We start from the raw sequence: 19,031 nt of genomic DNA, 5'->3' as shown, positions 1-19,031 counted from the left end.
ACAAGACCTGTGCCTTTTCCTAAGGGATCATGCACACAAACGTATTTTTCTTTCGTTCCGTTTTTTTACAGGTCTGTACACGGAACCATTCATTTCAATGGCACTTGAAAAAAATGGAAATGACTCAGTGTGCATTCCGTGTTTGTATGTCCTATTCTATTAAGGACAGGCATTGTTACAACGGATTCGCAAAAAAAAAAACAGCAGCAACACGGACGTCACCTGTTTTTTTTTTTGCGGATCTGTTTTTTGTGGACCGCAAAATACATACGGTCGTGTGCATAAGCCCTTACTGAGTTGCATCCTCTGGCAGTGCAAGAAATAGCAAAGACGGGCGTAAAACGCTGGTGTTTGATAAATGACCCCCACGGTGGTGCACTTATTGGGGAGCTGCATTCAGGCTCAGTAGGTGAGGGCGCCCTGGGTGATTGTGACATGTGAGGCCTTCACAGTCCTCACAGGGACCTGCAGACTGGGATAGTCCCAGGTTCTGCGCGTTACAATGGATGAGGTAAATTTAGGTGAAATTAGTAATTTTTATACTAATATGAGTGGTGACAGTCTCTGAATATGTTGGAGCACCAGCACATAGACATGTGTGAGGGGGTCTGACTGCCCAGCACACTGCTGGCAATGCCTTTGTCAGGAAGCCTTTGGGGTGTATTAGCATATCCCCAGCCCCTCCTGCAGAAGGTAGTCGCGCACTGTGGGAGTGCTCCTCCTGCCTCCCCTCCTCCCTCTCACACCTCGGTGTGAATGAAGCCAGGCTGCAGTCAGCTCCGGGGCTCAGACCGGCTGCTCCTCGCTTCCTGCTGTGGCCGTCCGTCCCCAGTCCATGTGTCGTCCAGGGACTGTCGCCCGTGAGGCCGGGACTGCTGGAAGACGCTTCATCACGTGGAGACGGGAGCACGTCCGAGCTGCTACATCAGGAATAGCAGTAAGCACACAGTGACATGAGCTGAGGTAAGTGTATGCTGGGGACATTGTGGAGGAACCCTGATGTCAGGACACATGGCAGGAAAAGCACATTTGGTCCTTGCAGTCTGTTCATACTACACCTATGTCATCGGAATATGTGGAAGGCTAATGGGCTATCGTGCTCAGTCAATGGTGTAGCAGTGCTGGGTCTGTATACCACAATGTGCTTGAAAGGAACAGGCAGATAGTAAAGTCAGCTCTGCTACATATAACCATGCCTAAATGGTGCTATTTATTAGATTTATTTTTTCAAGTCTCTGCTGGAAAAAATCCCCACGTCTGTTTTTTGGGATTGTTATGGTAACAGGGGTGCACTTTAAGATTGTCCTTTTTGCTGGGTTTCCAATCTGGGGAGGAGCGATATTTGAATGGGAAGCGCTGTGTGTCCTGCCTGAACGCTTGTGTTCCCATGCTCCGCTTTCTAGGACTATGTGTGTGCGCGATCCTAGACAGCATGGCCAGAGATCCGGGCGCCCTACGTTAACCCACCGCCCAGCATCCTTGTACCCCACTCATGTAAACCGCCATTGCTACGACTTTATTAGGTGGTAAAACTACGACTCCCAAGATGTACGCTTGCTTGGCTGTGCTCAGAACTCCATAGAAATGAATGGAAAATGCTGGGAGTTGTATTTTCACCACAGCTGGAGAGCCGGAGGTTAGCCATCACCGTGGTTCTGTTCTTAATAGATATGTCTTTATATGTTAGTACATTATGTAACAATGTATTTCTCCATGATTCTTGAGAAATGGCGCAACGTGGTCCCCCATGGCAACATACGTGGTACATACATAGAACAGACAGACGTGGGGGCTTTTGTATTGTGTTTGGCTGTATGACATCTATTGGACATGAATGGCTATCGGTAAATACTTGGCAGTGTGCGGACCTGTGCGCTTTAGGGCTCGGCATTCAATAATTTGGTAGACAGGGCTTTGGCTACACCTAATGCTCCTTACACGTGCTGCATATTCAGCTGTCATGTTCGCTTAGGCTAAACGCTTGTTCGCATTATGAGCCCAGGCTCCGAGGGCTACGTGTTGCAGAGGCACATTGGTGATCAATCCATTATGATGTCGTGCCATGTGCGCTGGAGAATGGCGCTTTGTTTGCACGAGGCATATTGATGTTTTATATGACAAGTCAAGAAAAACTGAATTGGCCCTGGTCTCTTGGCACTAAACGGTTCTAGTGGATGGTACTCAACTAGTAGTCATTGTATCGGATCACAGTTTGTATCCTTCAAAGACTCGTACTGTCATATACTGGGGGTATGGCCCTTTAAGGTGAAGGATCAAGTTCTTAGGTTATCAGCAGATGTAGCAGAGTTGAATTTGTTATCCAAATGACATCAAAATAACGGAATAGGTTGGAGGGGTTGTCTCACTTCAGGAAGTGGCCTTTATCATGTAGATAAAGTTAATACCAGGCACTTACTAATGTATTATTATCCATATTGCTTCCCTTGCTGGCTGGATTCATTTTTCCATCACATCATACACTTGTGGTCGTGCTTGCACACTATAGGAAAAAGCACAAGCCTCCCTGGTGGCCGGGGCTGTGTGATCGCACATAGGCTAGTGCTTTTTCCTATAGTGTGCAAGCACGACCACCGCTGCTGGATTGCAGGGCGGTCATAACCATGGAAACGAGCAGTGTATAATGTGATGGAAAAATGAATCCAGACAGCAAAGGAGACAATATGGACAATCACAATACATTAGTAAGTGCCTTGTATTAACTTTCTCTGCCCAAAGGGATTCTGTCACCTCATTTTACCCTATAGAGAAGCGGATATGCACGGCTAGATCGCCGCTAGCATGTCCGCAAAATTCCTGTCCCATATCTCTGAGTGGTTTTATTGAGTCTGATGTAAATCCGCCTGGTAAGGAGCCCAAGGGGCTGCACTAACCGTTCTGGAGCCCAGCCACGGTCCCCTGTGAAGGAGCCCAGCACCGCCTGTATCCACGAATCTCCTCCTTGCTCAGAAAGTCAGATCGCCATAATCTCGCAATGCGTGAGCTTGCACGTGCGCAGTGCCGGCATAGTGTTCCTTCCCTGTGCTGGCATCAGCCTCAGGGAAGGAACTGCGCATGCGCGAGCTCGTGCATCACGTGAGCAAGGAGGAGATTCCTGGTTACAGGCAGTGCTGGGCTCCAGAACGTTTAGTACAGCCCCTTGGGCTCCTTACCATGCTGATCTATCTATCTATCTATCTATCTATCCTCATTTTTTACACTCAATAAAAGGACACAGCTTTAAGGGACAAGTATATTGTGGACATGCTAGCGGCGATCTAGCCGTGCATGTCCGCATCTCTATAGGGTAAAAAAAAAAAAGTGACAGAATCCCTTTTAATAAATTCAATTTGCTGATGTGAGACAGCACCTTTTAACATACTTAGATTTATGATATCCTGATGAGTAGTAACAAATAGCAAACTCAGCTCTGCTGCATCGGACCAATTCTATCTTTTGTTCAGTCCATTCTCTAAAGCCATTAAAGGGGTTGTCTCACCTCGGACAATGGGGGCATATATCTAGAGATATGCCCCCATTGTCTGAGATGAGAAAAGCCCTTTAACAATGCTGTTTGTCATGTCGATGTGGGTGCTGGTGTCATGGGATTTGCAATGCAATTTTCCATTATTTTTCATGATTGGGTGTCAGTATGAAACCCAAACCTAGGTTCTGCTTGCTTTCTGATGGTAGGACTATGGGTTGGGTTGATGGACCTGTCTTCTCCCAGCGTTACCAACTACAGTATGTAACTACACGTAATAATACCGCTCTATAGGACAGTGTGTGTCTGGTTTATAATGAGACACTTTTGCGTCTTGTATTGTAACTTTTTGTAAAGACATTATATCAGCATACATTACATTACAAGCCTCGACCCTGTCAAGGAAAGCCTTTCATCAGAGATTAGAGGACACCTAGTCAGTCCATTTCTCTTTTTAACACCGAGGGGGTGACTGATTTGTGTACTTCACAGGTTTGATCGGTCTTGACAACCTTTCAAAGAGAGCCTTGAAGTCAGATACATGTACATTCCTTCCAGCCGGCAAGGACTATACATTCTGTCACATCTATTCCTTCAGTTTCCTGCAGATACTCTTTATATATTTTTTCCTTCTTGTAATGAGATCACCTTTACGCACCGTCATCCACTGTCGTCTCTTTCATGGACTCCGGTGGTAAATGACATGTTGGCAACACAATGGAAGCGCAAATTTCCGTGCTTTTCCTTTAGAATTGCCGTCTGGCTGTAAGTGCAATGGAATAAACGTGCAGCGTGGAGTCTTTATAAATGGTAGGCATTGCCTTTTGGTTCCTCTGCATTCCCCCTTTGTGTGTCTATCACCCCCTGGTTCAGACAGCTGTGTGTGGTGTCCGTTATTGGCGTAGAGTGAGTGACACATTGGATGAAGCACGGGTATTCCCACGTTACACATTTATGGCATATCCACAGGGTATGCTATAAATACATGATGGGGGTGTGGATCCTGCATCTGGGAGCCCCACCTAATCTGAAGAATGGGGGGGGGGAACCCAGTTCACTAATTCTCTCAACACTATTGACTTCTATGGGATTTTTGGAAGGGGCTAAACATCCGTTTATATACTGTAACCTGTAAAATGGGAATATTCCTTTAAATATAAGTCACATTGTTTCCCCCTTTCCTCACCATTATCACATTCTGTGTACTCTGAAGTCTTCATGATGGATACGGCAAGCTGCGGTATCAAGAGCTATAGCATACTATGAAGATCATGTGGTTTTTGACTACATTGTACAAGTATGTGCCTTCAAAGCATGTCTGTCAGTGAAGAATATAAGCAGGTTTAGTATCCTGAAGCTAAGGGTCTGGTTCGTGTCCTTTTAAAGGGATTGTCTCCCTTTAGAAAATGGCATTTATCATGTAGAGAAAGTTAGTACAAGACACTTCCTAATGTATTGTGATTATCCATATTGCTTCCTTTGCTGGCTGGATTCATTTTCCAGCACATTATAGACTGCTCGTTTCCAGGGGTTATGACCACCGTGAAATCCATCAGTGGTGGTCGTGCTTGCACACTATAGGAAAAAGAGCCGGCCCCTCTGGTGGCCAAGACTGTGGGAGCATGAATAGACATGCATGCGCAGCGGCTCCCGTCCCAGCTCTGCTGTAGTGGTGGTTGTAACCCCTAGAAACGAGCAATGTATAATGTGATGTAAAAATGAATCCACCCAGCAAAGGAAGCAATATGGACAATCACAATACATTAGTAAGTGCCTTGTATTAACTTCCTCTACATGATACCTGCCATTTGCTAAGTGAGACAACCCCTTTAACATCCCACTACCTTTAGCTACCAATATATCGGTGATCTCTGGTACTTGTCTAGTACTGCAACGAAGCAAGCAAGTTCTGAATAATCCACATTCAGGTCCAAATGGCCTGCTGAAGAGCCTAGACCTGTGATGGCTAACCTCCGGCACTACTGCTATGGTAAAACTACAACTCCCAAGATGTACACTTGCTTGGCTGTTCCTAGAACTCCATAGAAATGCATGAAGCATGCTGGGAGTCGTAGTTTCATCACAGCTGGAGTGCCAGAGGTTAGCCATCACTGGCCTAGACTCTAAATATTTGGCCTCAAAGATGGAGCAGAACACCACTCCATTTGGAGCTGACATTGGAGCCACTAGGATTCCTAGTGGCTCCAACGTCATAGGATCCACTTCTTAAATCATTCACAAATAACCTATTCGCTCTTACGGATGAGATATCCCCTGTGTGCAGTGATAGTAAATATTACAATGCTATTAAAAGTGATCGTGTTCTGTACAGATGGAGCATGGCCTTCAGAAGCATGTCCTCTAGTGGTCCTAATGGACCTTAAGAAGGTGATTTTTCTACAATGTTGTTTTAGTCTTCATTGAGACAAGCGATAAAACAGACCTCTATTCAGTAAGTAGAATGCAGGAAGTCCAGCTCCGAGGATGTTCAATTAGTTAGGGACAGTAAACGTCCAATCACAGAAGTATTTCCTGCCCAATGTTTGGTGCAGCTGTTGACCTGTCACATTTCGGCGCTTGGCCTTTCTCAACACAGTGGTCTCCAGTAATTTACGCTGAACAGGTCTGTGATCAATGCTGTCACATTTCAACACATGTCAATGTCTGGACTGCCTGTTCCTCCTATCCCATGCATCCGCGCTATCTGATATGTTTTCTGCTATCGTTGTGCTATTTGCATGCTGACATGTGTAATGTGAATGTCACCCATGGAGGTGTGAGGATGGGATAAGCAGCGTCTACCCTCTGGTGAACTCAGGTCTTCTATATATCTGAAAGATGCTGGGTAACAGGTTTTACAAGACAAGTAGAAAATGATTTGTTTAAGCGTGTCACCCATATACCAAGTTGGGGAAAGTACAAAACGTAACATATAAACAGCGGAAAAATCTCAAAATTGCAGAATTCACTACTATTTGTGTGTCAAAGTTCATTGTTAACTTACAGGAAAAAAACTTGCAGAACGCAGTTTGCTAAAATAAGATAACAGTTGTAGATGTTAAAAGGACACTAAAACTTAAAGCAGGCATCCTCAAACTGCGGCCCTCCAGCTGTTGCAAAACTACAACTCCCAGCATGCCTGAACAGCCTACAGGTATCAGCCTACAGCAGGGCATTGTGGGAGTTGTAGTTTTACAACAGCTGGAGGGCCACAGTTTGAGGATGCCTGCCTTAAAGGGTGTTCCCACTTTGAACAATCCCCTTTGTTAGAAAGGTCCGACCTCCTGAAGTGGAGTGGATGGAGGCTGAGCTGCACTAACCCAGCACAGCCACTATACTGTGCTTGCGGCTCCCTTCAAAGTGCTCGCCCCGGTGCATGCAGTTAACAGCTGATCGTTGGGAGTGCGGGGCATCAGACCCCACTGATCAGATATTGATGATCTATCCAGGGGCGTAGCTAGAAATGACTGGGCCCCATAGCAACATTTTTTTATGGGCCCCCCTCTCCCGGATCTCCCACCCCCACATACCTCTCAGACCCCCACCCCTTCCAGAGCTCCCACCCAAACACTCTTCCAGGACTTCCCACCCCAACATCCCCACACCCCTCCTAGACCTCCCACCCTAAATCTTCCACTGATAGTCCCCAGATATAATGGTCCAGACATCAAGTGTCCTGCTCCCCCTGCTGCCTATATAATGGTCCAGACATCCAGGTTCATGCTTCCCCCTACTCCCCATATATAATGGTCTAGACCTCCAGGATCCTGCTTCCCCCTACTCCAAATATATAATGGTCCAGACCTCCAGGGTCCTGCTCCTCCCTATATAATGGTCCAGACCTCCAGGGCCCTGCTTTCCCCCCCCTCCCTAAATATAATGGTCCAGACCTCCAGGGTCCTGCTCCCTCCTAAATAGAATGGTCCAGACCTCCAGTGTCCTGTTCCCCCCTATATAATGGTCCAGACCTCCAGGATCCTGCTCCCCCCTTCTCCTTAAATATAATGGTCCAGACCTCCAGGGTCCTGCTCCCCTCTTCTTAAATATAATGGTCCAGACCTCCAGGATCCTGCTTCCCCCTACTCTCAATATATAATGGTCCAGACCTCCAGGGTCCTGCTCCCCCCTCCTCCCTATATAATGGTCCAGACCTCCAGGGTCCTGCTCCCAACTAAATAGAATGGTCCATACCTCCAGTGTCCTGCTTCCCCCTCCTCCCTAAATATAATGGTCCAGACCTCCAGTGTCCTGTTTTCCCCTATATAATGGTCTAGACCTCCAGGATCCTGCTCCCCCTTCTCCTTAAATATAATGGTCCAGACCTCCAGGGTCCTGCTCCCCCTTCTTAAATATAATGGTCCAGACCTCCAGGATCCTGCTTCCCCCTACTCTCAATATATAATGGTCCAGACCTCCAGGGTCCTGCTCCCAACTAAATAGAATGGTCCATACCTCCAGTGTCCTGCTTCCCCCTCCTCCCTAAATATAATGGTTCAGACCTCCAGGGTCCTGCTCCCCCTAAATGGAATGGTCCAGACCTCCAGTGTCCTGTTTTCCCCTATATAATGGTCTAGACCTCCAGGATCCTGCTCCCCCTTCTCCTTAAATATAATGGTCCAGACCTCCAGGGTCCTGCTCCCCCCTTCTTAAATATAATGGTCCAGACCTCCAGGGTCCTGATTCCCCCCCCCCTTCTCCTTAAATATAATGGTCCAGACCTCCAGGGTCCTGCTCCCCCCTCCTACCCAGATATAATGGTCCAGACCTCGGGGATCCCACTCCCCCCTCCTCCCCAGATATAATGGTCCAGACCTCCAGTGTCCTTTTCCCCCCCTATAAAATGGTCCAGACCAGACCTCCAGGCTCCTGCTCCCCCCTTCTCCTTAAATGTACTGGTCCAGACCTCCAGGGTCCTGCTCCTCCCTTCTCCTTAAATGTACTGGTCCAGACCTCCAGGGGGGTGCTGCTTCCCCCTCCTCCCCAGATATAATGGTCCAGGACTCCACAGTAAGTTTTACCAGTCCCAGAGTCAGCCAGGCCTCACCTCACAGCCACTTGAACGTCTGCGCGCCCACACTCCAGCAGAGCTGCCATGCCCAGCAGCACGCAGCTTCGCTGTACTCTCCGCCTCCTCCACTTCCGGCCAGTTGGACTGCCGCCGAGACTGGGAGCGGGACCACTCCATCTCCTCATTGCAGGTAGGCCTCTCTGCCTCCGGCTGCGCCTTATTGCACCGCCCACAGCCTGCAGGCCCTGCAGATAGCACTTTCTCTGTCTGTCCCAGAGGGGCCTGCGACCCCTGTAGCTACGCCACATGAATTTAAAAAAAATAATAATCCTATGGCTGCTATGGTGATCCCTACGCCCATGGATCTATCCTATAGTAGGTCATCAGTATCAGATGCCTTTTAAAACGGGTTGCTGGGCTCCTGTCAGCAGATTTGTACCTATGAAACTGGCTGACCTGTTGCATGTGCGCTTGGCAGCTGAAAGCATCTGTGTTGGTTCAATGGTCATATGTGCCCCCCTTGCTGAGAAAGAAAAAGATTTTTTACTATATGCAAATGACCCTCTACGAGCAACTAGTGCATTGCCGTTACACCTAGAGACTCTGCTCTCTCTGCAACTGCCCTTTGATTTATAGGGACAGGCAGTGTAAACATCAACACACCTGGCCATGACTTCTAAAGTCCAAGTGCAGAGGGTGCGGCAATTGCAGAGAGGGCAGAGCTTCTGGGTGTAACGGCATGCCCTCATTGCTCCTAGAGGCTCATTTGCATATGTTAAAACATAGGGGACCAACAAAGAAGCCTTCAGCTGCCAAGCTCGCATGGAACAGGTCCACTAGTTTCATAGGAACAAATCTGCTGATAGATGCCCTTTAATTCTTTGTTGTGGCAAGTAATATTATTGAGGCTTGGATGCTAGTAATCCTTTGTGAATGGATGGGCTCTTGTACAAAGTGGCTGGAATCATACTAGGGTAAGGCCTCATGCACACGACCGTTGTGTGCACCCGTGGCCGTTGTGTCGTTTTCCGTTTTTTTTCGCAGACCCATTGACTTTCAATGGGTCCGTGGAAAAATCGGAAAATGCACCGTTTGGCAGCCGCATCCGTGATCCGTGTTTCCTGGCCGTGAAAAAAATATGACCTGTCCTATTTTTCTCACAGCCAACGGTTCACGGACCCATTCAAGTCAATGGGTCCGTGAAAAATCACGGATGCACACAAGATTGTCGTCCGTGATCCGTGTCCGTTTTTTCCTATCATTTCAATGGCAAACTTGACTTAGATTTTTTTATTCATTTTTCATGTCCGTGGTCACGGATCACGGACCTACGGACCCTGTTTTTGCAGACCTTAAAAAAAAACGGTCGTGTGCATGAGGCCTAAGGATGAGTATGAATTCAAGTAAGCAGAAAAATGAGGTTAGATGATTTGCAGTTTCATCTGAATAATTAATTATACATTGGTTGTTTTGTCTCTTACAGGAATGAAGAAAATGTCGGTCAGCATACATGAGAACCGCAAGTCCAGAGCCAGTACTGGCTCTATGAACATCTACCTGTTCCACAAGTCGTCTTATGCTGACAATGTGCTAACACATCTTAACCTATTAAGACAGCAGTGCCTCTTCACCGATGTCTTATTACTGGCGGGAAACCGGTCTTTTCCCTGCCATCGTGCTGTCCTTGCTGCTTGCAGTCGCTACTTTGAAGCAATGTTTAGTGGAGGTCTTAAAGAAAGCCAAGCCAATGAGGTGAACTTTCACAATGCAATCCACCCAGAAGTTTTAGAACTCCTTTTGGATTACGCATATTCTTCCAGAGTCATAATAAATGAAGAAAATGCTGAATCCCTTCTGGAAGCTGGAGATATGTTGGAGTTTGAGGACATTAGAGATGCATGCGCTGAGTTCTTAGAGAAGAACCTTCATCCAACCAACTGTCTAGGTATGCTTCTCCTGTCCGATGCTCATCAATGTACCAAACTGTACGAACTGTCTTGGAGAATGTGCCTTACCAACTTCCAAACCATCTGCAAAACGGAAGACTTTCTACAGTTACCCAAAGAGTTTGTTGTCAAATTGTTATCACATGAAGAACTGGAAACTGAAGATGAGAGGATGGTGTACGAGTCTGCAATGAACTGGATTAATTATGATCTAAATAAACGTCACTGTTACTTAAGTGAGCTGCTCCAGACTGTACGATTAGCCCTGTTACCAGCCATATATCTCATGGAGAATGTAGCTATGGAGGAACTGGTCATTAAGCAGAAAAAAAGCAAAGAACTTGTAGAAGAAGCAATTAGGTGTAAGTTAAAAATATTGCAAAATGATGGAGTGGTGACAAGTATGTGTGCGAAGCCTCGCAAAACCGGCCATGCTTTGTTTCTCCTGGGCGGACAGACTTTCATGTGTGATAAATTATACCTGGTTGACCAGAAGGCAAAAGAAATTATACCCAAAGCAGACATTCCAAGTCCGCGCAAAGAATTCAGTGCATGTGCAATTGGCTGCAAAGTATATATCACTGGTGGAAGGGGTTCAGAGAATGGGGTTTCAAAGGATGTGTGGGTCTATGACACACTTCATGAGGAGTGGTCAAAGGCTGCACCAATGCTGGTAGCACGGTTTGGCCATGGGTCTGCTGAACTAAAACATTGTTTGTATGTAGTGGGTGGGCACACAGCAGCAACTGGCTCACTCCCTGCATCTCCATCAGTGTCCTTAAAACAAGTGGAACAATATGACCCATCAACCAACAAGTGGACCATGGTAGCTCCTCTCCGAGAAGGTGCTAGCAATGCTGCTGTAGTTAGTGCGAAGCTTAAATTATTTGCCTTTGGTGGGACTAGTGTTAGTCACGATAAGTTGCCCAAGGTTCAATGTTATGATCCTTCTGAAAACAGATGGAGTGTACCAGCCACTTGTCCACAGCCATGGCGCTACACGGCTGCAGCTGTTCTCGGAACCCAGATCTTTATCATGGGAGGGGATACTGAATTCTCTGCGTGTTCAGCTTATAAATTCAACAGTGAAACCTATCAGTGGACTAAAGCTGGAGATGTGACAGCCAAGAGAATGAGCTGTCATGCAGTAGCATCTGGCAATAAACTGTTCGTAGTTGGAGGCTACTTTGGAATTCAGAGGTGCAAAACATTGGACTGTTATGACCCAACAATTGACGCTTGGAACAGCATAACTACAGTACCTTACTCCCTTATCCCCACGGCATTTGTGAGCACATGGAAACATCTGCCATCTTAAAGCACTGACTGGCATGGTAAGTTTCATGTGATAAGTTTGTGGGGCACATTATAGCAACTCTGAATATTTGGGAACATGGTGCAATATTTAGGGTCAATCTTCATGGTCACGATACTGTGCAAAAAACACAAACGTTTTTGAAAATACATGGTTAATAATTATAGTGTTAAAGAACCTGTAGACCACAACCCTCATCCAAAGGTTCCTCTGTTTAGCTGACCAATTAGCTCTTATTCTGGTGGACTCAACTTGGCTATGTATTACATGGTCGTCCATTGATTGGAATGGGCAACGTGCCATGCTACATTTCCCCTGAAGCTCCCACTGCGGGGAAATGCATGGCCAGCAGCAACTTTAGCATTTCATGAGCTGGAACAAGGGCTTAGTATCAACTGACTTTCCTTCTTGACCTTTTTAGAACCTAAAATAGGATGGGACAGTTTGCAACAGATCGGATTTACATGTGCTTGGAAAACTTAAAGGGAGCCTGTCATCAACTTTATGCTAACCTCACTGAGGGCAGCATAAAATAGTGACAGAAATGCTGATTTCATCGGTGTGTCAGTCATGAGCTAAAAGTAAATGGTTGCTGAGAACCAGCATCATAACCATTGCAGCCCAGGCCTTCAAAGGAGTCAAATCTACTTGAGAAGAGTCATGGTTATTCCTTATCTCCTGCTCTCACCCCTCTGCTGATGATTGGCAGTTCTCTCCTAGAGAGAAAGGGAGACAACTAGGTAGAAGCCTGTCAGTCATCAGCAGGTGGGTAGGAGAGCAGGAATTCATGAATAACCAGGACTCTTCTCAGGTGGTCGTGACTCTTTTCCAGGCCCAGTCTGCAATGATTGTGATGTTGGTTCTCGGCAACCACTTACTTTTAACTTATAAATGACAAACCACTGAAATCAACTCGCCTGTCTCTACTTTATTCTGCCGTTAGTATGGGCAGCATAAAGTTGATGACAGGTTCCATTTAAGTACAATCAGGATAGGTCATCAATATCAGGTTGTGGGGGTCTGACACCCAGAACCCCATGATCAGCTGTTTGTCAGCTGTGGCCCCAAAAACTGTACTGTGTTTGGAGTCGTCTGCTTCCACTCCACACAGCATACTTTTAGCACTGCAGGTGCCCAAAACAGCTGATTGGTGGGGTTGCTGGGTGTCAGACCCCCAAGATCTGATATTAATGACCTATCCTTAAGATAAGCCATCGGTATCTGTAGTCTGGACAACCCCTTTAATTACACATACATTCTATGGAAATGAAATATAGTTTGAGATGCAGCCAATTTGGTTAGGTACGTGAGAAGAGTAGGGTTTTAATAATTTTAAATATCCTGAGCTTTCCATGGACTTCATCCTGTTTGTGAATTCTGCAGCTATTAGTAGTAAAAGTCTTTGATATTTGGGTGGTTTGAGCATTGACAGACAAACATGTTCAAGGTCATATGGCGAGAGCTCCTGGCCTGGGCGTAGGACCTTGTTTGCCCTCCTCCCAGTATTGCTTTTACAGTACATACCGGTAACTCTTGAGAGGGAGCATGCTCTGTTATTTCAGCAAACCTCTTTATCACAAGGTATGCAAAGTGTTTCAGCCAGCCGCGCACATTTCCGACTTCTTGTAGGTGTGTAAATAAAATCATGCATTCCTCATTCTTTCCAAGCCATTACTCGGGTGAAGGTCTTCTCTTTCTGTTGTTCCTCTCTCTCTCTGCTGTTACGTGAAACTTTTCTTTTTTATCTTCTTAGTTGACCTCATGGGGCAGGTGTGGCTTCATGGTTACGTTTTTGAAGGCCAGCCGACCTGTAATCCCAGTTCTTTTAAGACTAAGTAACTGTATTAACCAGGGTCAGGGCAGGTAACCTCATTCCAATGTAATCCAGCTGGCTTTGTGCTGAATGAAGAAATGATTATAGCTTGCTTGCTGTTAACCTGGGATAAATTTACCATGCGTCAAGTAGATTAGAAAATAGACCTCATTTTCTATATGGAATAGACACTGCACATAGTTTAAAGGGGTTTTTCGAGTGTTTAATATTGATGACCAATCCTCAAAATTGGTATCTGATCTGCGTGGGTCCAACACCCAGCAACCTCACCGATCAGTTGTTTGGAGGAGTGTTATGGCCTCTTTGCAGCTTTCCAACCACAAAGCCGTCCATTGTATGGTGGCTGTGCTTAGTATTGCAGCCCAGCTCAATTCACTTGAATGGGACTTAGCTGCACCTAGGCCATGTGACTGAAGAACATGACATCGCTGGCCTAGGAAGAGACCGCAGTGCTCACCACAGCACTGCAGCCTCTTCAAACGGCTCATCAACATGGGTCCTAGAAGGTGGATCCCCATCTATTAGATACTTATGAACGATCCTGAGGATAAGTTATCAGTTTTAAAGACTTGAACAATCCCTTTAAGAGCTGTTTCACACGAGCGGATGTAGTGTGTGACATCCGCTGCGTGAATGACAGCCAAGACCCGATGCGGACAGCAGAAGCACGGAGCATTATTATGACTGATAATGCTCCGTGCCTCTCTGTGATCTCTTTACTACGAAATCACAGTGACAACTTTATCTCACTGTAATTTTGTAGTAAAGAGATCAGAGAGGCACGGAGCATTATCAGTCATGTTAATGCTCCGTGCTTCTGCAGTCCGCATCGGGTCTTGGCTGTCATTCACGCAGCGGATGTCACGCACGGCATCCGCTCGTGTGAAACAGCCCTAAGGGTTTTTAAGCATTTAACAAGTGATCACATTCTGCAAGGAGATATCCAAATTTGGTGAGGGGTCTGTGCATTGTGACCGCCACTATTCATGAGAACAAAGTAGGGCTGTATCCTGATGTTATTGGTGCCATGCAGTAAACAATTCAGGAGGCGCAATGCTCTAGAGTGCTGCAGCCCTTCTGTCTAGCACTCATTACAATGACAGCCTGTCCTAACGATATTCGGTCACTTGCATCAGAGGTAAATCCACTTGCAATCATAGTGGAGAGGACTTTATACCATGGACTCTTGGCGCAAATCCAGATTCTAGAGCATTAGATGTGGATTTTTACTGTGCATTATAGCTCATTCAGATGGCCATATGCTGTCCGCAAAAATGCAGATCTGCATCTTTACGGACAGCATATGGCCGTCTGAATGAGCCCTTATACTTTGGAGGTAACGCAGATTTCACCCCCTACACATTAAAATGGCATAATCCATAGTGAAAATATGCTTCATTTCTATAACATTATGAACAGGCTGAATAAAAAAAAAAATTGAAATGCTCGTTTTTCTACATGGATTTTTTTTTTTTCAAGATTCCTTTCACATGTATTGTACGATAAATTGCACACTTGTGTTGTGTGATTGTCTGTTAATGCAGCCAATCGATTTCCCTTATCCTATCTTCTCCTTTGAAGAATGCATTATTCACACAACACTCCTAGTAACCTATTATTTGACAAACCACTTCTCTAGCTTCACGTTTGTCTTCTCGGGAGATCTGTTTTTATGACTTGGGTTGTTTTAAGAATTGCCCCAAGCAAGACATTACACATTAATTAGCCCAGCGACTATAGCCGAACGCAATCCCCATGGTGCTAGGTGACTAATCTTATTTAGGGTTTAGTAATATGATTATCGTGTCATTTTGTGGCTATTATATGGGTGATGGATCATTTGACTCTGGTTTATTTTCTGTACATCTGCCTGTGTGACCAGACATGAGACTAATGGTCGTCCCCTGTCTCTCTCTTATCCACCACAGATGGACCTCAGCTGTGAAGATTCGAGGCCAGCTCTTAGAGGAACATGACAAAAGGACTTTTGAACTTAACAGAAGACGTTTGCCAATCCCCGCACTCTCCCTCCTGCAGCTGGTGATTCTGGCCGTCCAGCAGCAGCAGAAACGGTTAAGATTTTTCTGAACTGAAGATTTTTATTTTTTTGGTCTCGTTGTGCTTCAGATATCAGTATTAACTCGCTAAGATCAGAATCCAATGTATCACAAGGAAAATGTTTTAATGGCTTTGTATGTGGAACCCCTGGGAGCCTGTTTAATATGTCTGCAGTGCTTGAATCCATCTGGACAGTTCTCTCTATGGACGAGTTTATCATCTGATAGAAATGTCAGCACCAGCTGTGGGGGAAGCTGGAGGGTTCCAAGTAGCAAAGATGTCAGGTTGCATACAGTCCTAGCCGTGCATATCTTGACTTAAGACTACACAAGTGCGCCATGCCACGGGCATTTTCTAAATTCGCGGTTTAACGCATTCTCAAGATTAACAAAGCAGAAAACCACAACTGTAACCTAGCCAGAAGAAAAAAAAAAAACTGTGAACAAATATTGGATGTCTTATTACCCAGAATCCATTGCCATTTCATTTGCCTATTTATATATGACTTTGTCATTACATTCCCAGTTGTCTATTTATTGTGCTGTCTGCATGCTGATACAATGCTTGTAGTTGTATTGACATGTGAAGGGCCATGATTGTATGTTTGAAGACCACTCCCAACATTTCAGCACGGTGTATTTAGGTGCCTGCATGCAGCATTGCAAACTGTGTACTCTTCGGTGTTTGACCAGATCTTCATACTAAGAATGACGAAATGTGTTATCTGGTTTCAGGAGTAAAAAAAAAAAAATGATAGAATTGCACGTGTAGCAGGGCTGAATTTGCCATTTCTTTAGTTGCATTTTTGGCAGACTAAGCCTGGACAAGCCCTTTCCATATGGACTATTCTGATCTTTCAATGCCGTACACAGTTTCCTCAATCAAATTTTATGATCAATGGGGTGTAGAGAGTCCAGTTCCATGTGGTCAACTGATTATGAGCACATCTTTTTTTCAGTTGGACAACACATCTTGATATGAGTTGTACCTAATGACACCTCAGCTCTGCTATATTGGTAGCTAGCCGTAGCCGTCTCTGCTGCTATGTAAAAAAACCTGCAGACTTGTGACAGGCTGGTTAACTTACATAATGTGAAACCCTATGGTTATCATGAGCTATGGCTCTGAGGCAAGGATGCTGAATGGGTATTACAACCATCCATCTCCTCAGATTGCATGCGTTCTTCTGACTTGCATATTTTTGGTGCGATAGTGGGGCAATCTTCTTAAAGGAACAGAACTGGATCCCCTTTATGAGCCTTGAGCCAGTTTCACATGAGTCTAATCAGTCCGGAAAACGTGCACCATGTTGGGAGCTGTATTTCCTAGACTGAACATTGCTTCTCTGAAGCGGACTTGCAGCATCCTAATGATTATGATGCTGTGAATTTCTGTGTCACCGCAGGTCTACTAAACTGTAGTCACATAATGCAGTGACTACAGTACAGTGGACCTGCGGTGAGATGGGAATTCACAACATCATAAATCATTAGGATGCTGCAATATTCAGTCTGGGAAATACAGCTCCCACATGGAGTGTGTTTCCCAGACTGAATATGCTTGTGTGAAACTGGCCATAGTAAAGAGTGACTACCAAGCATTGGATCTGGGTCTGGCGGACTCGGTCTGTCCATGATCGCATGGTCACAAGTAATATTACATTTTCCATGTAGATGCAGTCTCAGGAGTCGGACGTACACTGATCAGCTGCTCTCCAATTAAAGGTGTCTGTGTGAACAATGCAATATTAACATAGTTTTCAACCACAAAGCCTACATTTACAGAGTCAATAATCTTCCATCAAGCCCAACACCTAGTCTGAGCCCAGATCAGATTTTCGGAATAAACCGTCTCTAATCGCCAATGTGATGTGAATGTTGTCAGTGTTGAAACTGGAGCTGGAGTGTCCGGTTCATGTAAAGGGTGAAGAATGCCTGGCTGGAGCTCTTCCTTGCAGCTATATAAATGTGACTGTTCACAGATATGTATCACAGCTGCTTCCCCTATATTTCCCTCCTTCTGAAGGCACAAACATTAGCAGCCTGCACGATGAAGGGCCCTTGGTAATGATTATTAAGTGACAAGTGAGTGGATTTCACAAAGATGTCCTACAAAAGCGGCACCTGAAATGCACACACTACACACTCTGTGTCCATGTCCTACTACTCCTGGTTCCAGTATATAGAGATGCTAAAAGTATCTCGTAAACTGGAGTTGCAATGTTGCAAAGGTAAAAATACAACTGTAATGGAATCGGCATAAAGGTCGAGGAAGACTAGGAAGGAGAGCACAGCCTCTTCAGATGAAGCTGTAACAAGACCTGTACTTTAATTACACACAGTGGTAAAATAAGAAGCAGTGGAGGTCACTTTCTCAGGCCATCCACCGGGCAGGTCGCACGTCGTCCTCTTCTTTGTATAAACTTGTTGGCACATAGTGTCTGTACAGTGTTATTCTGCGTTTACCGGGAAGCCACCAATGGTTCACCCTTGCTTTCTGGTAAATACTTTGTCGTCATTGTCGTCTTTTGTATAGCTGTTGATCGTCTGCTTGTCGGATCACTATTGACCTCCTGCAAATGTATTTATTTATTTATGGAAATTTCTTGGTTTTTGCCAAAGCCGTTCGTTTTGTACGTGTTTTCTCGTTCCGCTCTATACTTGTTGCATTTTCTTTTCAAGTGAATTTGTGGTAAGAAAATAATAAAATTGCACTGTTTCATTATTTGTGCCTTGTGTTTTCTTAGTGAATAAGATACAGCTTGTATGTCTCACTGCTGTATACTTTTGGATGGATTCTCTATTGTTGGGGATTTGAAGTGTAATGGATCCAATTTTACTTCAAAGCCCGTTCTCTTTATTATCATAACCCCTTCTTGGACGGCATGAACAGAAACACCATGGGACAAGATTAACATCTACGTCAGTCTTTAGCCCTATATTTGATCTTTTCGGTATTGGTGCTCAGGGTTCACTTTGAAAACATATGGATTCCTTGGGAAAAGCGTGGTGGGCTGGGAATAATATTGTAATGTAGTCTGGTACATAAAGTAAAGCTGATCTTTACTCAGATCTCCTGCGAGCCTTTTAACTGGAAAGAATCACTAAAGCTATAAATAAGGTTATAATTCTAGTTGGCCTCGAGACTGAACAAGGAACTGCAAACCCCCTCCCCCCCTCTACTACTACAGACTCAATGGGTTCTCAATTCAATGGAAAGTTAATTCCAAGGAGCAAAAAGCTTACTAAAAAAAAAAAAGAAAGATATTCCCAAATGTGTATAGGTGAGGACAAGTAGCAATCATGGGAGAACTTTTAAAGCTCTCATCACTGGTCCCATTCAAGATCACTGCAGTTATCCTTCTCCCATCCTGAAATAAGATGAGGTAA

General features: G+C 45.2%; 1 protein-coding gene across 1 annotated transcript; it reads left to right on the top strand.

The window, feature by feature from the left end:
- Nucleotides 1–763: 763 nt before the first annotated feature.
- On the top strand, nucleotides 764–18,366 carry ENC1 (ectodermal-neural cortex 1). Its single transcript, XM_044276063.1, has 3 exons — nucleotides 764–963; nucleotides 9,973–11,769; nucleotides 15,513–18,366. The coding sequence occupies exon 2, from the start codon at nucleotides 9,975–9,977 to the stop codon at nucleotides 11,751–11,753; it is 1,779 nt and encodes a 592-aa protein (XP_044131998.1). The 5' UTR covers nucleotides 764–963; nucleotides 9,973–9,974; the 3' UTR covers nucleotides 11,754–11,769; nucleotides 15,513–18,366.
- Nucleotides 18,367–19,031: the final 665 nt, after the last annotated feature.

This window comes from Bufo gargarizans, chromosome 1 (assembly GCF_014858855.1).
Source record: "Bufo gargarizans isolate SCDJY-AF-19 chromosome 1, ASM1485885v1, whole genome shotgun sequence".
NCBI lineage: Eukaryota > Metazoa > Chordata > Amphibia > Anura > Bufonidae > Bufo > Bufo gargarizans.
Note: the sequence above shows the minus strand (reverse complement) of the source record. Positions and strands in the feature narration are given on the sequence as shown.

Bases quoted from the DNA above. Each gene is read 5' to 3' on its own strand.
- ENC1 (XM_044276063.1), top strand. From the start codon at position 9,975: ATGAAGAAAATGTCGGTCAGCATACATGAGAACCGCAAGTCCAGAGCC.